The 24,887-nt window shown below is 32.0% G+C and overlaps 1 protein-coding gene and 1 long non-coding RNA gene across 11 annotated transcripts in view; both read left to right on the forward strand.

Annotated features, from left to right (window-relative positions):
- Positions 1-23,935, forward strand: part of Cyc (basic helix-loop-helix ARNT-like protein cyc) — a 129,980-nt gene extending 106,045 nt beyond the window's left edge. For 5 of the 10 annotated variants that reach the window (XM_076777669.1, XM_076777668.1, XM_076777672.1 and 2 more), the window contains 10 exons: positions 5,421-5,513; positions 9,859-9,976; positions 14,927-15,109; positions 17,944-18,184; positions 18,605-18,743; positions 19,242-19,360; positions 19,437-19,519; positions 19,877-20,040; positions 22,486-22,633; positions 23,173-23,935. In XM_076777669.1, the coding sequence (XP_076633784.1) occupies positions 5,421-5,513; positions 9,859-9,976; positions 14,927-15,109; positions 17,944-18,184; positions 18,605-18,743; positions 19,242-19,360; positions 19,437-19,519; positions 19,877-20,040; positions 22,486-22,633; positions 23,173-23,357 (1,473 nt within the window). In that variant the 3' untranslated portion in view covers positions 23,358-23,935. Of the gene's footprint in view, positions 1-5,420; positions 5,514-9,858; positions 9,977-14,926; positions 15,110-17,943; positions 18,185-18,604; positions 18,744-19,241; positions 19,361-19,436; positions 19,520-19,876; positions 20,041-22,485; positions 22,672-22,933 lie in introns of all 10 variants that reach the window. The other 5 variants (XR_013080682.1, XM_076777664.1, XM_076777665.1 and 2 more) reach the window with 5 other exon arrangements.
- Positions 11,115-13,016, forward strand: LOC143347978 (uncharacterized). Its single transcript, XR_013080683.1, has 2 exons — positions 11,115-12,598; positions 12,686-13,016. It is a non-coding gene; the product is annotated as an uncharacterized LOC143347978 (long non-coding RNA).
- Positions 23,936-24,887: the final 952 nt, after the last annotated feature.

Below are 24,887 nucleotides of genomic sequence, written 5' to 3' on the forward strand. Positions count from 1 at the left end.
ATTAAATTTTACATAAAAAAGTATTCTGCCAAATAGGGTTTAAAATAAATAGTTACTGAAATATTAGTAAAAATAAATTCACTTGTATTAGAAATGGTAATCGTTTATGGTGTAAATGATGAAAATATATCTTTAGTATTTAAGTAATTATTTATTTTAGACCCTATTTGGTATAATACTTTTTTATGCAGAATTTAATGCCTTATCTAAGTTCTATAAGAAAGATTAATCATTCCATTTAAAAAACTAGAAGTGACTTCCATATCTTAATGAAAAAGCAAAATAACATAAAACTAATTGCAGTGCTATATTTCCTCCTACAAACCATACAACTTTTATCTAAAACATTTTTTCGTACAGCAAATAATTTACGATTTATTTGAAGTCGTCATGTTACGAGATTCACCCTGTAATTTCTTGTTTGTTCCGATTAAAATAATTAATTCCTTTACCAATTTCAACGATCAATAAATGTTTTTGATTTTTAAGATTTGGATTTTTTACTACAAGGTCCACAAAGATTACCTAACAAAAACTATTATTAAGATTATTTTACGATCTTCTATTCTCTTCTATTGTAAAAATAGGTTATAAATATTTTTTTCTATTTTCACTTTATTGATAATTTATTGTTATTTTAGATGATCTTTGTAAAATTTGAAGAGGATTCTTAGAGGTCGAAAATATTTATTGTTTGCTCATTGAGATTGATAAATATACTATTAGTTGTTATGTTTTTTTATTATATTGAATATCTTATTTTAGTCGAAAAATTATTTAAGCAATTTTGATTATCCAAGCAAACTTGATAATGTATTCTTATTTAATTATATTATTCTGTTTTAATAATAAAGTGGATAAAATGAGGATAGGCTTAAAGTAAATCAAAAAAAATCATGATGATTTTAGAAACAAAAAGAAAATATTTATTCATTTAAATAACTTGCATTATTCAAATAGTTGGGGGGGGGGGGGAATTAGTAAGAGTTAAAAAATGATTTTAAATTTTAAATTTCTTGGAATTTAGAATAAAATGATGAAGCTTAAACTTAATCAAGTTCTTCAAACGTATGAGCAGATTGAATTTTCTCGAGTTTGATCAAATATTCAAGCTATTTGAATAATAAAATACTTGACTTGGTTGGAAAAAATGAGTTTTGTTTTGATTTGAATTTCAAGTACTTGAATATTTCACTTGGACAGCTGTAATTTTAACATATTTGACTACACGGTTTTTACAAACTTTACATGTAATTTTCTTGTAATGAGCTCTATTAAAAATAGAGTTTGTTATAAATATGTATATTTGTACTATTCTGCTAAACGCTGAAATCATGTGTGATGTTTCCCTTGTTAAATGAAACTGAAGGAATTGTCGAACATTAAGTCAAACTAATTTTTGTAAATGAAATTAGGGGAAAGCGAGGTAGGTTGTTACAATTGGTGGTTTTTTTATTTTTCATTTATGTTGTAGTCTACTTTAAATATACTCATACTAGAATAGATTATGATACTTATGTAGAAGATTTCTACTGTAAAGTCTCGTGCTGTAATTTTATTCAATGCTAATTTATGTGCAAAAAGATTGAATGTGTGTATTGTTCGTTGCGTAATGAGTAACTGAAAACAGCGAAACAACTTCATTAGAAAATAAGTAGTCGGGAAAACAGATGTGATTGCTATATATTAACAATTTATGTCCAGTGCGATTTAAATTGTTCATTTTTGTAATTATATTATTTGTTACATATTCCAAATATAATTATCTTTCCCAATCCCACACTGATTTAAAATATATATTTTTTCCTATTAATAACCATAATTACATTTATCCAAGTAAGAATATTTTTGTCTGCCCCTTCTTATATATAATGACTAATCATAACTTATAAATTGTTGAAAGCTCATACTAACTTAGGATATTCTCAATTAATTGCTATGTATTTACAGCTAATGAAGTGTGAATCAATCATGATAATTTTAGTTTACGCACCTTTATTGAATTTTTCGACAGAATAAATTCAAGTAACTAGAGAAATTACTGTTTCTTATTGAAGTCACAAAATGTTGAGTAATTGAGGAACTCTTCGATCAATGATAAACAAAACGCATCTATAGTAGCCTTCCGTTGGTATACATTAATCACTTTCACTTCAAGCTGACACATCGAATAGGAAAATGTTTAAAAGCTTTGTAACAACCTGCCTCTATAACAATTTACTTCAACTCTCTACTGAAAATTCAATGTAATCGGTTCGAGTTTGTTTTTTTTTTTTAACAATATGTAAAATTGTAACGTGTCAACGTTCATCGGTCGGTTCAATTTCTCGCGTACATGGATCTTTATCTAACGATCACGATAGTAGGAGTATCCAATGCGTCAATATCGTATGCACGTGTATCGTCAATCTCTTGTTAGGTAAAGCAGCTAGCCTAAGTGCGTCGTGGTTGCGTAATCGACGTTTGCGAAGTCCGCAACGATATATCTTCGGTCGCCATACAACATTCATTAACGTCAGTACGCTTCTGCGTACTTAAAGTCGTAAAATCGCCGTCGTAAGTTGCAAGTACACCATTTACATGCGATCGAATTTCACGTTTGGATCAACGCGATCTCTACCAGGTAAACATAAGGGAACACGCTTACCTCAGATATTCGTCGCTCAAGTGTAGAGACTCGTTTAATGCACATCGATCTAAATCGTACTTTTTCAATTAATTTATTATTAACCCTCAGACGCTCTTCCCTTATTTACCCTCATTTATGTAGGAACGAACCTAATTATGGACAAAATTATAATGAAACTTACGTTACCGAAGAAAGTGTCCATACACCGCAACACGTTCAGTTTAAACAATAAAAACTTTGATTATAGAAGGTTAGTTAACTATGGAAGGCACACTTGCAGTTAGGGAATTAACTCAGCTTTCAGATAATATGAATTTTATTGTAACTTAAATAAAAATACAACAGACAAATCTCAAATGCCAAATGAAGTAAGAAAATCAGCGAGAAAAAAGTATTCATACAGAATTTTGTTTGTATGTGAATCAGTCATATTTATAGTAATTAATATTTTGTAGAATATCCATTATTATCAATAATCGCTTGTAATCGCCTGGGCATAGATTCAATTAAATTATTTGTTACATTTCTCTTCATTTTTTGCCATTCCTCTTGCAAAGCATTTGTTAAATCATTTTTATTTGAAATTTTATATTTTTGCAAACGATGTTTCAATTCTCGCCATATATGCTCAATTGGATTTATGTCCGGTGATTGCGGAGGAGTTTCCAGAACGTGAAGCGTATTGTATAAAAGCCATTCTCTAATTAAATGAACGTTATCTTGCTGAAAAAGTAATTATCAGAAAGACCTAATTTCCGTGCGCTGTCTTTCAAATTTGATTTTAAAATATCTAAATATTTATATTGGTCTACTATTCCATCAATGAGATGCAAGTTTCCCACGCCCATACCATAACATACAGCCCCATACCATAAGGCTACTTCCACTATGTTTGATTGTAGGTCTAATATTTTTGGGCCTTAAAGATTCTCCCTTTTTTCTGTACACTAATTTTCGTCCATCTGAACCCCAAGTATTAAACTTGCTCTCGTCTGAGAATGTAACTTGCTTCCAAAAATCTAACGATTTATTTATGTAAATTTTTGCGAAATTAAGTCTTTTTTCTCTATTCACCTTATTGACGTAGGGTTTTTTCCTCGCTACTCGTGCGAAATACCCTGATTCTTTAAGTTTGTTTGATATCGTTTTTAGACAAATTTTGTTACCAGTTCTTGCTTCTAATTCTGCTGCGATTTTAGGTGCACTTTCAAATGGATTTTCTTTTATTTTCTTTGTAATAAATTTTTCATCCTTTTCAGTTAACTTACTCGGTCTCCCGGAACGACGCATATTTTCAATTAATCCTGTACTTTTGTACTTATTAACTATATATTATACACTAGCATGACTTCTTTTTACCATTTCACCAATCTCGCGAAGTGATTTCCCACTTTTCCATAATTCAATTACAATTTTTCTTTCCTCTATTGTAGTTCCCTTATTTTTAGCACTCATTATGATACAAACTATGATTCTTTAACAAACCACGCTAACAATTGACGAAATGCTATGAAACAAAAGAAACAGAAATAAAAGAAAGACGAGATTCTCCCAACATTTTGAGTTTTATTGGTATATTTCGCCAATAGATATCACGTATGAATACTTTTTTCTCGCTGATTTTCTTACTTCATTCGGTATTTGAGATTTGTCTGTTGTATTTTTATTTAAATCATAATCAAATTCGTACTATCTGAAAGCTGAATTAATTTCCCAACTGCATATGTGCCTTTCATAGCTAAGTAGCCTTCTATAATCAGAGTTATTATTGTTTAAACTGAATGTATTGCGGTGTATGGATACTTTTTTCGGTAACTGTATATCAGTACGTTTGTTTTTCTTTTCGTGGCAACATATTTTTGTTTCGAAGAGAACCACCTGAGGGTTAAAGAATACAGACACAATCAAATGATAAATATGTCACAAGTCGCATAGAATAGTAATGCAACTTAAAAGGATAAAAAAACAATATAATTTGCAACGATCCTAGAAACATGTAAAATAACAAAGCTACGCAACTGTTTCCCAAAGGTATTTCACGTTAAAAATAAACTGGGTGTATCATGGAAAAATAAATTGAACAGAAAGTATAACAATTTTGTTTATGAGAAATTTCATTTGTCGAGAAAGTCGAGTTTCAAAATTTGTCGAGTTTGCGTGCAATGGAGTTCGACTTGGACAACGGTAGAAGTAGAAATAGCGAGTAATGGACCGACGTGGCAGCCAAATCGTATTCACTCGTACGTGTAATTGACAAACTTTCAAATACAATTATCTTAAAAAAGAAACATTGTACAAACAAATTTTATCCTACATTTTCGATTTATATTTTCACAAGGAATCAATCATCTAAGCATCTATAAACATTCTTTCCGACGAAGAATTATAATAACATAAAATAAAATTATATTTACTAATACAAATACAGGAACATTCGAGATCAGAAAAATTTTGTAAATAATTTTTTTAGTCGTGATACATTATGAAAGGTGTTACAAGAAAGTTACAGTGCATTTTATTCTAGCCACAACTTCATGTTTCAAGCATTGTACGATATCCAAATAAATTTTAATATTAATTAGAAAATATTTTTCCATTTACTGGAGTTTGTTGAGACCTGAGCGTTCATCAAATTATTTTACCGTATAATTTCTTAAGCTTTGACAATGTAAAACACGGATGAACCTTTGCCAGTGCAAACACTCGTCTTTTACTCTGACGAGTTTGTTACATAATCATAATAAATATTTGAACTAGGTGACGTAATCAAAGGCGACTTCTTCTGTTTCAGGCAGCGGAGGGTTTTGTCTTCGTAGTGGGCTGTGATCGTGGAAGAATTCTCTACGTGTCCGAGTCAGTTTTACAGACGCTCAATTATTCTCAGGTAACTAGTCTGTCGGCTACTAGTTACCGACAGTACAGTACTTCAGTACCTAAAAATAGATTTTTAGCATGATTAAAGAAATTGAATCAATCCCAACACTGTTCTGAATAATTATTCTAGACACTTGGTCAAGGTTCTTAATATTAGAAAAATGAGATTTAGTTAGTGATATTTTTGAACTGTCTACTATAATATAATATAACATAATGGGTTTCATTTCATATATGGCCACTGTTTTCAAACAAATTAACTCGAGCAATGGGAAACTGTGGAATTAACAATGCAAACTAATAATGCAAAGTAAAAACATTTATACAGGGTAAGTCTGCTAACATGACGACCTCAAATAACTCGTCAGGTATTCATTTTACGAAAAAATGTTTCAAACAAAAGTTGCATGGTATCTAGGGGGACATATTGTGCTCTAATCTGTTTTTTATTACCTTATTTTTTTATTGAGATATTAGGGTCACCTTCAGTTTTTTGAATGAAATGTCTAATATTTTTTTTTGAATTCGGATAAATCATCAAATTTGGCGTAAAAAAGTATTACACAAAGTGGGACTTCAAATGAATAATTACTGAGATATTTTTTAAATAAATTTTAATTCAAGCGGTGTTCAAAGTGCTGTCCATTACAGTCAAAAATTTGAATGAGAGATTCTAGAGGCCAAAATAAGACGAAAATTAAGAGTACCAATTTGTTCATTGAGGCTCCGTTCAAAAAGTATTAATGTTTAAAGATCCATGCCAACCGGAAAATTTTCGGCGAAAAAAAAAAGTTTCAAATAGTTCTAGAAAAAATATTTTTGCCTGCGAGAGTCAATTATAATTATTTTTGATGAACAGACATACTCCCGAAATCCTACGCAGTTTCGAGAAAAAAATTCATTACTGAAAATATTATCTGAGGCTTAAAATTGTTCCCCGAAATTTCATACAAATCTTTAAAACATCATAACTCCTGAACGGATTGGAGGATTTTAATGTTTCAAAAGGCAAACAACGCGTATTTTGGTGTAGAATATGTAGTAATTCTAAAAATATTCGAAAAGTTGTTTCTTAACCGCGCAAAATTAAAAAAAAACCTCATAAAAATGTTCCAATTTTCAAACGTCCATAACTCCTACAATAGTGAATATATTTCGATGAAACTTTTTTTTGAAGTAGTGCTCATAGGTACCTAGAAAGAAGTATTAGACAACTTTTCTGTAGGGCGTCAAGCAAAATTACTAAAAATCAAAATCGAAGTTTTAAGAAATATCGACAGGGGGTAGGTGTCTCAATTTTTCGACGAAAAAAAAAAATTTCAAATCGTTCTAAAAAAATTATTTTTAGCTGCGGAGGTCAATTTCAATCATTTTTGTTGAATAGACACATCCACGAAATCTTGCGCACTTTTGAGAAAAAAATTCGTGTAGGTAGACAAATTTTATTAATAATTTTTAACAATGATTTTGTTAATAACTTCTAAACGAAGCTTCAATCAACAAATTGACATTCTTGATTTTCGTCTTATTTTGGCCTCTAGAATCTCTCACTAAAATTTTTGACTGTAATGGACAGCACTTCGAACATCGCTGGAAATAAAATTTGTTTAAAAAATATCTCAGTAATTATTCATTTGAAGTCTCAGTTTGTGTAATACTTTTTTATGCAAAATTTGGTGATTTATCCGAATGCGAAAAAAAATATTAGACATTCCAATTAAAAAAGTAAAGATGACCCTAATATCTCAATAAAAAAATAAGGTAATTAGAAACAGATTAGAGCACTGTGTATTATTAACGCGTTAGTTAGATTTTCGCAATGAAAATAAGTCCAAATACGACTTATACGAACCACGTTTAATTATGTGTGTTTGAACATTTTCTAAAAAATGATTCGAATAAACTATGATTAAAAGTAGTCTTTCAAAAATAATAGCGTTCTGTTATTGTAGATGTATTAGCGAATACATTAAATGCTATATCGGTCTCTGAAAATCGGCACTAAACCTTAAAGAATAATATTTTGTAATTCATATAATAAATTCATAATTCATATAATTTTTAATGAATTTTATTGTAATATGTTAAACAAAAGTAAGGTTTTCCACTCGTTTTCAGTTTATACATAAATGCATTTTCTATATTTACGTACTGCCTATACGGAAAATGAAACAAAATTAGCTTGGCTTCTATCCTTTTAATAAGAATACAGTTTCTTAGATACATAATAATATTATTTTTAGAACATTTCTCATAGTACACTTAAGGGGCCATTCTACCTTGTAGGCACGAAAAATACATGTTTCTTTATGATTTTTTTTATGGGTTATTAAAGAGCGATTAATTCCGGGTTTTGTACATACATTTATTATATATTCAGCTATACTTACGAATTTTTGCAACGCATAATGTCTATTGATTACGCTGTTTTTGTTGATCAACAAACAACAGTTTTTACGAACGGCGTCCGACTGCGTATGTGATATCTTGCGAACAAGTTATCCGAAATCCAAAAGCCAACGATATTCTTAATATAGATGAGTGTGATTATAGCATGAACTAGGATCTTTTCAAAAAAACAAAAAATGGCAAAATGGCAGCTATTTTACGAAAAAATACTGAATATTTTCATATATTCGGTTGCTTTTTTGTTAATAGAAGAAAAAGTATTGCATATATCGCAATTATCCTAGGTCATGCTATAGGGAGACCAATTCTAAAGATACTGTATAAATTTGATGTTGATATCTTGAATAGTTTTCATGTTATCGTCTACGCAGTGCCGAAAAATGTAGTTTCGAGAAAAACAGCTTTAAAGTTTCACGTCCAGTTGTTATACCTGCGCGTAGTACATTTCAGCAGGCTATAACTTCGTTAATTTTCCGAATTTCAATTTGATATTTGGTAGACATATTTTCGAGATTGCATACTAAAGGAAAATGCAAAAAAAAAATGGATTTTTTTAATCCCACAAGGTAGAAAGGCCCCTTAAGGTTTTTTCATGCTTAAAAATGTACAATGGTTCTTTACAGTGAGAACTACAGTGTATGTACACATTTGTTAGGGAAAATACATAAATACTAGTAGATATGTAATTTCATGTAGATGTATGAATTTTATAGGAGTTATATACAATCTAATATATGATCTTTTTATTTCTGGTCAAAGATACAATAAAGCAATGGCATTAATTCGCGATCACGTGAATCAGTGTATCTCCCTTAATCCTTTGCCATAAATAAAAACAGACCGTCAGTATGTAACCGTTCGTCGAATCTTTCTGTTTTGTTTCCGACCAGAGACTCAGTGGACCAATGACATTAATTCATAGTCACGTGGATTTGTGTAACTATCTTAATCTCTGGTCAGAAATGAAAATGCGAAAAGATTCGACAAACGTGGTAAATAAATCGATACATGTTGCTGTGTGTCATATTTGGCAATTGTCATCTGCCAATTCTCAAGTAGAATTGTTCGCGAGATTTGAACTTGACTGTTAATGTAATTTAGGAAAAGGTGTATTCGTCTTCTCGATATCGAAAACGGTTGATAGTAAGAACTATTTCCTCGAACGGTTAGGAAAATAGTTGCGTTTTCGTTTACTCTGTTTGTTCCCACGAACAGTTGGAACAGAAGACTAGATAGAAGTCTAAATTGAAGTTTCAGCCTCATTCTACGGTATCATTTACTATTATTCAGTTTTAACTATTTCTAAGCCTATGATTCATCATTTTCCATGTCGATTTTGTTTAGAACTAATATAATATAATTTTCGATACTTTTCAGACTAATAATTTTTTGACAAAAATATCCTCGTCCATACTCCTGTTCATATAAAAACATATTGTATCGTCAAAAAAATTATAATCTGCACTCCATTTCGTCGATTCGTTTGTATTCATAAAGTTGCTGTAAAAATTGTGAATTTCGGTTTACAATTTTTTTATAATTTGTTAAATATGTTTGAAATTGACTTGGAATCGGTAAAATTTCAAAACTCAAATGTGGCAAAGGTTCTTGTTGTTCTTGTTCATTTCCTTGTCAAGTGTCACAATTTTGGGGTGTGTGGTAAGAGAAAAAATGGAAAATCGTAAAATAATTCGCATAGCTAAATATCCAAAGACTTATGAAATGATTTGATAAAAACACGAATATCAACAGTCGTTGAATTTAAAATGCAATAGAAATATTGTAAAAATGAAATAGATCCATCGTCGTGACATAAATTTGCATGCCTAGAATTTCACGATAAATATTTTTGGGTACATACAACTTCAAGGAACTAATTCATTGCAAATTAAATATGATTCCAATAGGAACCAAAAACGGTACGATTGATCTTTATTTTTGCGCAGGGCGACCTGTTGGGTCAAAGTTGGTTCGATATTCTGCACCCGAAAGATGTTGCCAAGGTAAAGGAGCAGTTATCTTCTTCGGATCTCAGTCCACGTGAACGATTAATAGATGCCAAAAGTATGTACTAATACCTTACTAGACAAACTTCTTAATAATACCTGTTTAATTATTCCAAATGGTCGTCTATGTATGTCACTGAACCTGATTTTGTCAAAAAAATTTGTCAGAAAAATCTAATTTAACACACATTCTCAGAATTTGACATTAAACTCGCAATATAGTCGTTGTTTCCAGTAACATCAATCACAGCATTCTCTCTGTGGCTATACCACAGACGAGGTATACGAGTAGACCTCTCATTTTATGGACTTTTGTGGCCAAATCTGACTACCATATCGACCTAAAAATTCGGGGGTGATTTTAGTGTCCTCTTTTCATGGACGGCGGTCAGTTGAGAAACTATTCACTGAATTAGTATTTACGGGCAGACAGCTGTAGTGTGTGCGTAAATACATGTCAGTTAACTATGGAACGGATTAAAAAACGCAATTTTCAAACGACCATAACACCTACAATAGTAAATATATTTCAATGAACCTTTTTCCTGAAGTAGAGCTCACGGATACCTACAAAAAAGTATTAGACAACTTTTCTATACGGCGTCAAACAAAGTTACTAAAAATGAAAAACGAATTTTTAAGGAAAATCAACAGGGGGTAGATGCCTAAATTTTTCGACAAAATTAAAAAATTTCTAATCACTCTGGAAAAATTATTTTCGATTGCAGGGGTCAATTACAATCATTTTTGGTTAATAGACATACCTTCGAAATCCTAACCATTTTCGAGAAAAAAATTTCTTGCTGAAAATTTAATTTCAGGCCAGAAATGTCACTCGAAAATTTCTTGCGTATCATTAAAACGTCATAACTTCTGAACGGATTGGAGAATTTTAATGTTTCGTACGGCAAACAACGTGTTCTTTAGCGAAAAATATGTAAGAATTCTAACAATATTGAAAAAGTTGTTCCTTGACACCGCAAAATTAGAAAACCCCCATAAAAATGGTCCAATTTTCAAACAGCCATAACTCCTGCAATAGTGAATATATATCAGTGAAACTTTTTCCTGAAGTAGAGCTCGCGGGTACCTACAAAAAAGGATTAAACAACTTTTCTATACGGCGTCAAACAAAATTATTAAAAATCAAAAACAAATTTTGAAGAAAAATCGACAGGGAGTAGGTGTCTAAATTTTTCGACAAAATTAAAAATTTCAAATCATTCTAAAAAAATTATTTTCGATTGCTGGGGTCAATTGCAATCATTTTTGGTGAATACACATACCTCCGAAATCCTACGTACTTTCGAGAAAAAAATTCTTTACCGAAAATATAATGTGTAGTTAGGAATGTTGGTGTAACTTCATTTTCTGTCTCACTTCTTGTTGTGTTCATTTGTGTAACCTGTTGGTAATATTGCGAATGACACAAAAATGGTAATGGGGCTCTAGAGTCCCAGAAAAATGGGCTGAAAAAATACATTGGGTGAAAGGTCTACTCTTATACTTCGTATGTGGCAATACTACATTGCTGGCAAATATTATAGGCTTCATATTTGACTTGTTTATTGTTATGGTTAGAGCTGTTGCTTTTTTCTTTTGCAGAATTACGTAGAAATATGCGAAAATTAAAATAATGGAATAAAATTTGACAATATTTACGTAAATAATGAATTGTTACCATTTTTTAGTAAAAATGCTGCTTGCAGAAAACATGTATTTATAAATTAATTATAATGAAAATTGTTTCCAATAATTACTTAATACTCCATTACGATTATTTAGTTGTAAAATTCTTGTTTCCATGCTATGTAATGAGTTTTCCATCAAATCGTACGAAATTTCCTCGTAAACGCAACTGAAATTTCTTCAGTCTTCGAAAAAGTTTATTGGGATCTGAACTGATTACTTATTTTATTAAAAAAAAAAAAGCAAAAGAAACTAAATGTACGACAGATCACTTGTATTGAACTCGCATTTTCCTTAAAAAGGTCTTTACGTAATACTGCAAAAAAAGCAATAGTCCCAAGTATCACAATAAACGAGACAAAAACGAAATGAACTTATGATATTGGCCAGCAGTATATAATTAATGCGAGCGAAGGGCCACAAAATACTACATAATACTGTATCGCAATCACTGTAACTCTCAGCTGATGGGGGAGATCATTTCTGTCGGTTAGCATTCTCGACTTTCTACGCACGAATCCATTAATTATGACACCTTTCGACATTCTCTCCGGTTAGTTCTTGCAGCTGGCCATTCAGATGCGCATTATTTGTCGATGCAGTTTATGTCTGATAAATGTCAGTCGTTCGGCGGCATCTGCCTGTCGATAAGCATCTTCGAATTAGCACAACCAGATAAGAGTATTACGAAAGACCTGCCTGAACGAGAAAAGAAGTTAATATGACCGGTACGAATGCCAAGATTCCTGGAATAATTACATTGCGATATGTTTTACGCTCAATTTACCGCGAGGGATCGAGAGGTTCTGGATGTCTTAGGATTGCTGATCATCTGACACTCGTTGCTACAAAATTAATGACCGTCGATCCTAACTTTCAAAACCGCGAGGATCGTGCGTCCATCGGCACCTTTGACAGCTTGTTGATCAAACGTCACGACGTTATTATAGTACCAACAATCGCCATGATATCGGTATTTGTTAGACTTAAAGTACGTGCAAATGCAATTAAGCAACTATCTCTTTTTATGGCAGTTTGGAGTAGTTATAAATAATTGTATCTTCTTGACTTTTTACAGTATTCCCTCGCTTGTTGACTGAATTTGCACCACGTCCAAGAGGCGCAGAATCAAGTAGCTAATGATATAAACTAAAAATTGTTATCAATAATTAAAAGCAATGGTTAGAAGGAATGAAATTTTACATATGAGTTCCAGGTTTGAAACTCCGAAACAAATTGTTACAAAAATTAAACTGTGTTTCGTCTGGATTCGTTCAGAAAAACTTGATTCAGGTGCAACTATGATTCGAAAATGGAAAATTCAGCTCGTTCAAAAACCAGAGCGTAATAAATAATCAAAACCTTTGTTAACTCTTGCTTTCGATGAATTATACTCATATTATTCTCTGCTTCAAGTTTTTATTTATTCGTTAAAAGATGGTTCTCTAGTATTTATATTATTATTTATAAGTAGTGTAATATCAAATTGATCGAACGTTTTGATAAAATTTTTTATATTTCTCTTTGTATATTTTTTTTATTTATTTGATTTTTATTAAGATTACTTCAACTTGAAAATTTATTAGCAACCAGAGTTACTATTCACGTTTATACAAATTATAAATTTATTAAATACAAATTAGTAAATTAATAAGCTTCAAAAAGTTTGCTACTGTAGAATATAATTTTCCATCTTTGAGGGATAGTTTTGGGCATCCATTTATTTTTTTAAATATTATAATAAATCTAAACACGACGGTATTTGGATGAACGAAGTCTTGTTTGAACTCATTTTCATCGAAATTTAATATTACTCTGATAAAGATATGTATAATAGGAGTGTACGAAATTTCATATTTTTCAATACATCTACATGGTAATGGATCGTGGAAGTTTATCCAATGAAAATGATTCCAAATATGACCCTGTCCGGATTCCTTTAATTCTGTGTAAAACGAGATATAATATTGCTTTATGTTTGCAACGGAATTAATCACTGTTTATATTCCTTCAGTTCGAGTGATAGTTAATTGCTCGACAACTGTGCAAAACCTATTTAAAATGCCTAATTGAGTACAATCTGTTCCCTGAACAATGTGTCGCCCAAGCCTCTCCATTTTAAGTCTAGTGGTCTCGATTTAATTGCAAGAAGAGAGACAGTGCTATACTTGCAGAATTCTGCGTTTTCTAATAAGGACACGTTTAGACTCGATTTTATCGGTAAAATCGTACAAATAATGTTATAAAGATATATGAAAGATATAGAAAATTTTAGAGTTCAGAATTCGGTTCTGGCCATTTATTTTTAAGCAAACGTAATCATTGGGATCATTTAATTTTATCGCAGCGCCCAACTGATGTATTTTAATGTTAATTAAATTCCCCAAACTATTGTCAAAGTTGATAACTTTTTTAAAATCTCTATATCGGTAATAGTTTACTTCGATAAACAGTAACGTAAGAGTGTTAATTAGGTGTATGTCTAAATTAAGACCCAACGAAACCATAATCATTGTTGCATCACACAATTAGGAGGAAAGTCATAGAATATAGAGAACCGATGGCTTCGTCACATCATAATACATCAAGATTAATTACATAACGGTAATGCTCGCTGAATATTACGGAAAATTATGAATATGGCTTAGCTATAGAAGAGATTGTACATGCTACTAGTACGCCCACAGTTATTGATACATCGCGTCAGCACTCTAAGACGCGATTACTTTCCTTTTGTTGCGTTTATATTGCAGACGTTCAAACGCTTACAAAGCTTTCACGATCGCAAATATGGCATTTTAGAAATTATACACAATTAAAAGATAGACTGTGATGTAATTTGAAAGAGAATGACTCTATGTAAATAACATGTCGGAAATGCGTCAGCTTTCGAGAAAATTGATTTTAACAAATAATTGTCAACTTAGCAGAACAATTAATACTTCAAACAAATTCGAGTGTCGAAAATAATAATTATTTTCTAATTGCAATTCAGTTGCACTTTAAACGGTTCCATTAATGGGCTGTTTAGATTCTTTAAATTAAGCTCGGTACATATTTGACTTTCATCCGAATTAAACAAATTATATTTACTTTCGCTTGAGAATGCTACGTGTAAAACAATATTCGTAATTAAAGTTTTCAGTGATGTAACATGGCAATATTGAAGATTGATGGCTGTTATAAGTACATTATCAGTTTAAATTGCAGTTAGTTCGAACAAAGCAATATATGTCTGTTTTTCAATTCCGTCGTGGAATTTAAGTGTTTTTGTCAAACAGAAAGAAATATATTGATTGTTTGTTTCATATTCTTGCAGCAATGCTACCGGTGAAGACGGACGTGCCACAGGGTGTATCGAGACTCTGCCCAGGGGTACGAAGGTCTTTTTTTTGTAGAATGAAACGAAAAGTGGAGAGTGTTCGTTCTGGCAAATTGCAAGTGAAAGAGGAAGCTGACACGACCAGCGGCTGTCATCGACGAAAAAAGCAGCAAAACGTCGGTAAGCTATTTCGTTAGTAATTTTATTAAGTTGGTAATTGTACAATGTTGATGGAGTGTATTTAACAGAATACGAAAATTATACAGAATTAAAAAAAAATTTATATTGCTGATGAATTAATAAAAAATAATATATTATAACAGAACTGTTAATATTCATTTTTATAAAAAATCTATAATAAAAATATACAATAATTAACTTCTTCTGTAAGAAAAAACATAAAAATTTGAACACTGAATTCGTCTTTATTAGTTATTTCACTTGTCAAACCGATTGACTCCCCTAGTCATATAAAAATTGTAACATTACTGACGATATATCGTTAGATGAAAGTTACATCTGTATTTATGCAATTTTAAAAAACAATGTACCTATACAAAACAACATTAAATACCATAAAGGACAAGAAGCAGTTCGTGGCATATCGATTTCATAGGAATTAGATTTCTGACATCATTTTTTATAGATTATAATATAATTTTCAATTGCAGTCGTGTAAACCACTCTGGTGAAATTTTTGTAACAAATATGTAACGCTACAAGAGAGTATCGAATATACTTCAATAAAGGATTTATATAGTATCGCCAGCTCCTTTTCGTCATTCCTGAGATATCTCGATAGGAATACTTGCCGCATGACTCGTCAAAGGTGAAAAGTGGACATCATTTCGTTGATCGGTGAAAGGATCGTCTTACATATCTTCTCTTTTACATTTCTATCTTCGCATTTCTATTTCTAATCGTGCATTTCTTCCCTCTTTTCGAAATCACAATGATAACTTGCGAAAATTCTATATTTTTTATATTCAAGTAAAACAAAAAGGAACATTTTACGGATTTATTTGCTTTTTTCTCGTAAAAATGAGCACAAATGAACTTGGATTGAGTATTGAGTTCCTGTTTTATTGTTTTCTTTGAGAAGAATCTACCTTACGGAATTAATTTTATTTTTGACCGAAAAACCATTTTTGCAAAGTGAAAATTACAAACAAATTCTTATTTTGTGATACAAGGTACAAAGGTCCATGGTCAAATATCTTGAAAAAATATTGCCTAATTATTTAAAAATACATATCTCTATAGTCATATTGTACAGGGAGTTCGACCACCCCTGGGAAAAATTTTAATGGGAAATTCTAGAGGCCAAAATAAAACGAAAATCAAGAATATCAATTTCTTGACTGAGGCTTCGTTAAAAAGTTATTCAAAAATTAAATTAAAAAATTTCAAATCATACTGAAAAAATTATTTTCGGTTGCGGAGATCAATTACAATCATTTTTAGTGAATACACATATCCCCAAAATCCTACCCACTTTCGAGAAAAAATTCGGGTAGGTATTGAAATTTTTAGACGAAATTGAAAAGTTTCAAATCACTCTGGAAAAATTATTTTCGATTGCAGGGGTCAATTACAATCATTTTTGGTCGATAAATAAACCCACGAAATCCTAACCATTTTCGAGAAAAAAGTTCCTTACCGAAAATATAATTTCTGGCCAGAAATGTCACTCCAAACTTTCTTGCGTAACCTTTAAAACGTCATAACTTCTGAACGGATTGGAGAATTTTAATGTTTCATACGACAAACAACGTGTATTTTGGTGAAGAATATGTAAGAATTGTAACAATATTGAAAAAGTTGTTCCTTGACGCCGTAAAGTGAGAAAAACCTCATAAAAATGGTCCAATTTTCAAACAGCTATAACTCCTGCAATAGTGAATACATTTCAATGAAACTTTTTTCTGAAGTAGTGCTCATGGATACCTATACATACAGTATTAGACAACTTTTCTGTAGGGCGTCAAATAAAATTATTAAAAATCAAAAACAAAGTTTGAAGAAAAATCTACAGGGGGTAGGTGTCTAAGTTTTTCGACAAAATTAAAAAATTTCAAATCATTCTAAAAAAATTATTTTCGATTGCAGGGTTAAATTGCAATCATTTTTGGTCAATAGACATACCCCCGAAGTCCTTCGCATTTTCAAGGAAAAAATTCATTACGAGCGAAAGTTTAAACGTTAATAACTTTTTAATGAAGCCTCCATCAAAAAATTAGTATTCTTAATTTTCGTCCCATTTTGGCCTCTAGAATCTCCCATTACAATTTTTCCCAGAGGTGGCCAAATATCCTCTATAATAATTAACAATTTGATAAACTGCAAATGATTGCTGTACAACAACATATATTTATTTCTCTATTTTATCGATGAGGCACAACAATCTTTGAAGAAATATTATCTTATTTTTGTTTAGGTTATAATTATTTATGTGCGTTTAGACTATGTATGTTGATTCCATTTTTCTTGCATTTTTATGATTATTATTTATAATAAAAAATATACTGCTCAGACAAAATTTTGATGTGTATGTTACTGAATAATCAGGAAAGTAAATTATATATCATGGATAAAATACTGTATATGCCATATATTAATATTGTTTTCGTAAACTTTATTACCTTGTATTTTTTAAACAAATTTAAACCAAAAAAATGATGACGTAGACTCCTCATAATTTTATATATACTACAACATGTCTAATTTTGTCAAAGTCCCTAACGTTGAATTCAGAAAATGAACTATCAGCTCGTAGAATAACAAAACAGAAAGAATTTTTTTGCCATCCCAGTAAGTTTTAAGAAAATAGCTCAAAATGGTCTTATATTTTGTTTGCATAAGTTCATGAAGGAGTTTAAAGAAAAGTCGAACCGATCGAAAAAGATTGTGAAACCTATGCACTGGTTCCTTTCGTTTGTAAAAATTGAAACGAATAAAATAGATTCGTACCTTACTGTATAATAATACATGAATTTCAACGCGTATTTTCGCAGATTGGAAGTATTGTGTAATCCAGTGCACTGGTTACCTGAAATCTTGGGCACCAGCGAAAATCGACCTCGAGGAACAAGAAGGTGATGGGGATGGGGATGCTTGCAATTTATCCTGTTTGGTAGCAGTAGGTCGGTTGCAGTCCACGATACCTACATCCTTGCCTAAGAAGCCACGATTGAGGCCTATAAAATTTGTTTCGCGACACGCGATGGATGGAAAATTCCTTTTCGTTGACCAAAGGTTAATATCGTGACATCAACTTCAACGCGGTTCCAAATAATTGGAGGATAAACTAGTCAATTGACTTTATCGTTCAAAACATCTAATACATTAATAGCTGAAATTGTATAAATTATTCCAAATAGTACTATAATAGTTCTTTCGCGTCTCGTGGCAATTTCGGTCTCTTGATTTCTTCAATAACATTACGCTTGAATAAAATTTAGAAATCTAATTTTAATAAAGCGTTCGTATCACTTTGAGAATAATCCAATAAAATATCGTATTTATTTGAAATTAATGTTCTATAATGTGTTCTGTCTCTAGTTATCGATAATCATAATATATTCTAGATATCAAGGAATAAAAACTTTCTCATGAATATACTCTCTTAGTGTAGGCGATAGTAATAATAGAATTAACGTTAACAAATATTTTCAGGGCTACCTTAGTGTTAGGTTTTCTACCGCAAGAGCTCCTCGGTACGAGCATGTACGAGTATTATCATCACGATGACATTCCTTATCTCGCGGAATCTCACAAAGCTGCTCTTCAAGCCTCCGAATGCGTCACCACGCAGGTAATTCACAACACGAAACTACCTTTTATATCGAATACTTTGACTATAGATCTGCAGTTCTTCGGAAAATGTATTTTTCATTTGCTGGAGTTCGACACCTTTTCTTATACTTTTTTACGAAGATTTCAAAACTTGCCAATCACGACTTTGTTTAATTTCAAAATAACACTTTGTGATCATGGTCCTAGCAAAAATTTCTACATAAAAAAATAAAATGTATAGTTATACCAAGTTTATACGCAGAGTAATGGCAACCTTGTAAAATAAAATATACATATATGTATGTTACTTGGGTAAATGCAATAACGAAATATAAGTTAAACTAAATTACATACGTGAAAGTTTTTTAGTAAACATTTACAGAATTTTCTATATATCAAAAATATAGAAAAAATAATGTGCTTGTTAAAAAATTCAGTCCCTGTAATAATCTCAATTTTTATTTAACGATCACAATTATTATGCAGCTGTTTTAAGGAGATCGATGAATTTTTTTAGATATACAGGTTTAGAACAAAGGATGCGAGCTTCGTGAACCTCCAATCCGAATGGAAATCTTTCAGAAATCCGTGGACCAAAGATATCGAGTACCTAATAGCTAAGAATTCTGTTACTTCGTAAGTATCAACAGTATTTTATACGATGATCCAATAACGTGGAATGTGAATAATGAAAGAAACTGATCGTGTGCAGCTGCGACTTCCGGACGACTACAAGTAGCGGAAATAGATCTGAGGATTCCAGTGTTCAGGGCAACTACGACTATTTCACGCAAAGTAAGAGTATACTATGTTCAACATATTTTCCAATAAAAGTTACTAAACATTAAAATATTTCGATCCTAAATATGTGCAGTGATTTCTATTCGTGTATGGAAAGCTCTTATCAAGAAGAATCGAACGATATTTAACAACATAATCGGAGGGAATATCTTTAAAAATTCTTAATTTCAAAACCGTAGGCAATGTCTTGTCAAAATTTCTCATAAGTTTAACATTGTACCTTCATAAAATACAATTTCAAAACAATTTTCAATTTTTAATGTACTGGCGTAACTTCTCATATTTCTATAGTTAATAACTGTTTGCATTGAAAGATAATTATCTAGTAATTGTTTGTAATCCTTCGCGTAGGTAACGGCGGATTAGAAAGATTGATCTCAAGCCACGTAGAGGTAAGTAAAATAGGACGACAAATAGCGGAAGAGGTTCTCGACCTTCAAAGACGCGGTGAGGATTCTTCTTCCGGTAGCAGTCCCGCGCCAGGCCCGGAACCTGCTGCTTTATTAAATACTGAGGTAGATACCACACGAAGCAGTTCCAACTTATCATGTCTTTTGAAAGCATTCAATTAAACAAAGAAACGCAAAACGACTGTTTCGTTTTCGTTGGTATCTCTTGATTCACCTTCTACGTTAATCTTTTGCGATCTAACAACGGACATGACGTGACATCCTTATTCTACAGTAAAAGTTTTGTCATACCTCGATCACCTACTATTCAGAATTTATGTACAAACAATTTGATTCTTTTAGCAGTCAAAGCATCAGGGTGTTCGGCCATCCCTGGGAAAAACCTTAATGGGGGATTGTAGAGACCAAAATAAGACGAAAATCAAGAATACCAATTTGTTAATGGAGACTTCGTTCAAAAGTTATTAACAATTAAATTCAAAAATTTCAAATCGATCTGGAAAAATTATTTTCAGTTGCGGAGGTCAATTACAATCATTTTTGGCGAATAGACATACCTCAGAAAATTTACCCATTTTCTAGAAAAAAATTCGAGAAGGTGTGAAATTTTTCGACGGAAAAAAAAATTTCAAATCGTTTTGGAAAAATTATTTTCAGTTGCAGGCCTCAATTACAATCATTTTTGGTCATTACCCGTACCCCCGAAATCCTACGCACTTTCGAGAAAAAAATTCCTTACCAAAAATCTAATTAGATGCCTAAATTTTTCGACGGAAAAAGAAAATTTCAAATCGTTCTGAAAAAATTATTTTCAGTTGCGGGGATCAATTACAATCAATTTTGGTGAATAGACATACCCCCGAAATCTTACGCATTTTCGAGAAAAAAATTCAATACGGGCGGAACTTTAAACGTTAATAACTTTTTAACGAAGTCTCCATCAACAAATTGGTATTCTTGATTTTCGTCTTATTTTGGCCTCTAGAATCCCCCATTAAAATTTTTCCCAGGGGTGGCCGAACACCCTGCATACTAAAATCTATTTTCTTAGATGATGACGTCTCCAAGAGATAGGCAAATAAATTCTCTTCCACTTACGGAGAATTGATCAGAAAATGAGTATTAGTGTATCAGGTTGTACCCACTTCCGGATCAATTGTCGAGTCAGTTTCTAAGGGCGCTCTGACAAACAGCCTTAAAAGTAAACAAAATTATGTTAGCTACATTTACACTTTACCTAGAATTTGTAGAATAACGTTATTTTTTTCAATAATTGATTACACATCAGCATTAAAAGATCAATTCATCGTTCCAAACTTGAGTTTTAAGTTCCATAATTATCTATCTACATTTTTGATTGATTATATACTGACCATTAGACAGATATAGCAAAAGTAATTTCTGCAATAAATATTTTTATGAACACAGATTTATGACATAGCGATGTAACGTTTTCGAAGAAAGAAAATTTACAAAATCATAGTGGAAATAAGATCACAGAAGGTTCAATAGGTTCGAATTTATAAATTTTCTCTTTATACTTTTCTCAACGAAGAGTATATTTCTGAACAGGGCTACCACATAACGTCGAAACGTGGACTTTAAATAGTTTAGAAACCATCGGTGATTAAAGTTAATGACATTATCATAATATACAGGGTGTTCGGCCACACCTGGGAAAAATTTTAATGGGAGATTCTAGAGGCAAAAATAAGACGAAAATCAAGAATACTAATTTGTTAATGGAGGCTTCGTTAAAAAGTTACTAACATTTAAAGTTCTATCAGTACTGAATTTTTTTCTAGAAAATGGGTAGGATTTCGGGGATAGGTCTATTCACAAAAAATGCTTGTAATTGATCCCTGTAACTAAATATAACTTTTTTAGTATATTTTGAAATTTTTTAATTTCGTCTAAAAATTTCAGTATCTATTTGAATTTTGTTCGTGAAAGTGGGTAGGATTTCAGGGGTGTGTATATTCACCAAAAATGATTGTAATTGAGCTCCGCAACCAAAAATAATTTTTTCAGAATAATTTGAAATTTTTTAATTTAATTTTTTAATAACTTTTTAATGAAGCCTCAGTCAAGAAATTGATATTCTTGATTTTCGTCTTATTTTGGCCTCTAGAATCCCCCATTAAAATTTTTCCTAGAGGTGGTCGAACACCCTGCATATAATATTGTAAATAATTAGTAGGATTTAAGTTACTGGCATAAAAAAACACGTTAATCAACGATAAAAGAATGAATTTTGTTCGTTTTATTTGAGAAATGTAAACATGTTATGTAATTACTACTTTTCATATTCGTGTTTTTTATTGATGGAGGAGAAGTGGAAGTCTAAATTAGAAATCTAGAACAGCGTCTACTGTTGAAAAACCTAAATTCTGAATGCCTCGAACGATCTTGGTGAGAAGTAAGGGAAACTAACTGACAGACCGACCGCAAAGGATTAAATTAGGAAATTAGAAACTCGATATTTCCTAGAGATTTTACTATAATATTGCTCGTGTTGCTATGTTCTGCAAAAACCTTTGTTTTTGTAAGTCTCAGATTACCACAACCGCATCGCCGGAAAGAGTGCAGGACGTGTCGCAACCGACGAGAGGTAGCAGCAACAGTAGCAGTAACCCCACACCAACGTACAACCACATTGCAAACAACTTGCAGCTGAACAGCATCGCGAACGACCAAGGTCATAGCTATTACTGTCTCTAAGGAGTCGTTTTCTTGGTGTGTAGTGTGATTGCCGGATTTATCAAAAAAACAGGATTAGGTCGTTCAGAGAAAACAGGGCCAAAGAAAGCACGATCGTCTCCGCGTATGCTGTTCTTCTCTGAGCGAAACAGGGCGAAGGACGTTCGTTCTGAATATAAAAAATAAAAAATAAAAAAGAAACGTTCCGAAAATGCAAAATTTAATTGACGTTTTTATTAAATATCGAAGAATAGAAAAGACGTGAATTGCGTTTAACGGTATATTTATTCCTCCGCAGTTTGCTATTTATTATCGAACTTTAATCTTCTTGCAGAAGAAAGAAACTGATACAAGATATTTTCAAAGATGAACAGCAGTAGATTGAATGATCTATGAAAGGTTCGAACATCCAGCAATCAAGCCCGTAATACGACTTTCATTTGATAGAGCACTATCGTTTAAAATAACGTTGATAACCGTGCTACGCGAAGACATTGATGACAGTTGCCCATAACATAACAATGCCCCTCCTTGTAGGAACGTCACCAGATGAAGACATGATGGACATGATCGGTGGTACAACGATAAACGAATCACCAAACCCGGTGCCATCTGATGGCAACGACGAAGCAGCAATGGCCGTGATAATGAGCCTCCTAGAGGCCGACGCAGGCTTAGGTGGCCCAGTGGACTTTTCCGGTTTACCATGGCCACTTCCATAGTACATTTTAATCTCGATGTGAACAGTGAACTTCAGTGCCTGGAGTGTAACTCACGTTGACCATCCTAGCAGCTAGAACTGTGTACATAGTATCAAGTGAGGACCAAGTTGATATTTTCTTCCGTTGTATTTGAGTACGAGATCGATGTATTATTCGTGTTTCCGCTTTCTGGAAACTGGCATCAGAACATTTTCATGAGTTTCTTTTTTCCTCTTTTTTTTTTTAAATAATTTAAACACGTGTTTGGTGCTGAGACGGTGCTGTTTAGAGTATGCGAAAATTGTCAAGCGTTTTATTTTATAGACATATCATTTCTGTGATCCACGAACAGGAATCGTACACGAACAGTTTATTTAAATTAATTTAAGCGAACATTTGACTTCGTTTTGTATGAGAATAAGACATGGAAACCGGTCCAGAGTTCGTGGCTATAATCTTCAAGCAATCGTCGCATCGTAAACGTTTCAACGAAGATGATTCGTTGATGAACTTAACTGTCCTCGTAAAATAAAACATATTTTTTTAATGTCACGTACAAGATGATTAAAAGGCTTTTCAGTAAACTATAATTGATGGTATACTGTTTAAAATTTTTTTTACACGAACAGACGTAGCCTAAATACTTTGATAAATTTATTTTTATCGTAATTCTAGTTGACCTTGTTAATTAAAACCATTGTTTAGACCCACGCGCGATAACATCACTCCTACCTCAAGTTTTGCATTTCATTGTAATGTATCTATCAACTTTCGCCTACTTTTTTAATAGAGAATAAATATGCTGATCTGAGTAGTGACGCATGTCACTTAATTATCTCGGAAACCGTAAGTATTAAGCAAAAATTGTCGAAAGTTGTCCGGTCCAGAAACGATTGTGGTAAACGCCAAATGTCTAGGTCGCTCATGGCCATTGAACAATAAACACCATTATACAAGATGACTTTAGAAACTGGGAGTAGCTCTTTTCTAAACAAAGCAGATACGTACAGTGTGTTTGTTTCTATGGATAATACGAGAGTTAACCGGTACACAACATAAAAATGTAATGGAAAATGTAAAGGAAGGAATAAAGTGTTTAAACATTCATGGTGGGACGTTTGAATGTAAAAGGAAAAGTTTAATTTAAGAAACAAATGCAAGTACCTATTGCAAATAATTTATGACATGAAAAATGATTTTTTTCTGTGCCTCCGTTCAGAAATGAGCTATAGCTTGTTCCAGGTTTTAGAATCACCCTGTACAGTGCCTATATCTTCTCTGTCGTTCCATTTCTCGTCTCTTTGTGCAAACCTTCAAACACTTTTAGTTTCACAAATACGAAGAAGCCCAGAGATACCATCACAATGGAGATGATTTTCGATATCACTCACGTTTAGGAAAGTGACCTTGACCAGTCAAAACATTCGACGCTAATCTTAACCCTGACATTGGTGATTTTTTTTGTAGGTTTAAGTGCTTAGGCCGAAACATGTTTTTGTTTTGTTTACAATGTAATAGTTTACGTCTAATTTTCATTCAGTATGTATAACA

This window comes from Colletes latitarsis, chromosome 11 (assembly GCF_051014445.1).
Source record: "Colletes latitarsis isolate SP2378_abdomen chromosome 11, iyColLati1, whole genome shotgun sequence".
Classification (NCBI taxonomy): Eukaryota; Metazoa; Arthropoda; class Insecta; order Hymenoptera; family Colletidae; genus Colletes; species Colletes latitarsis.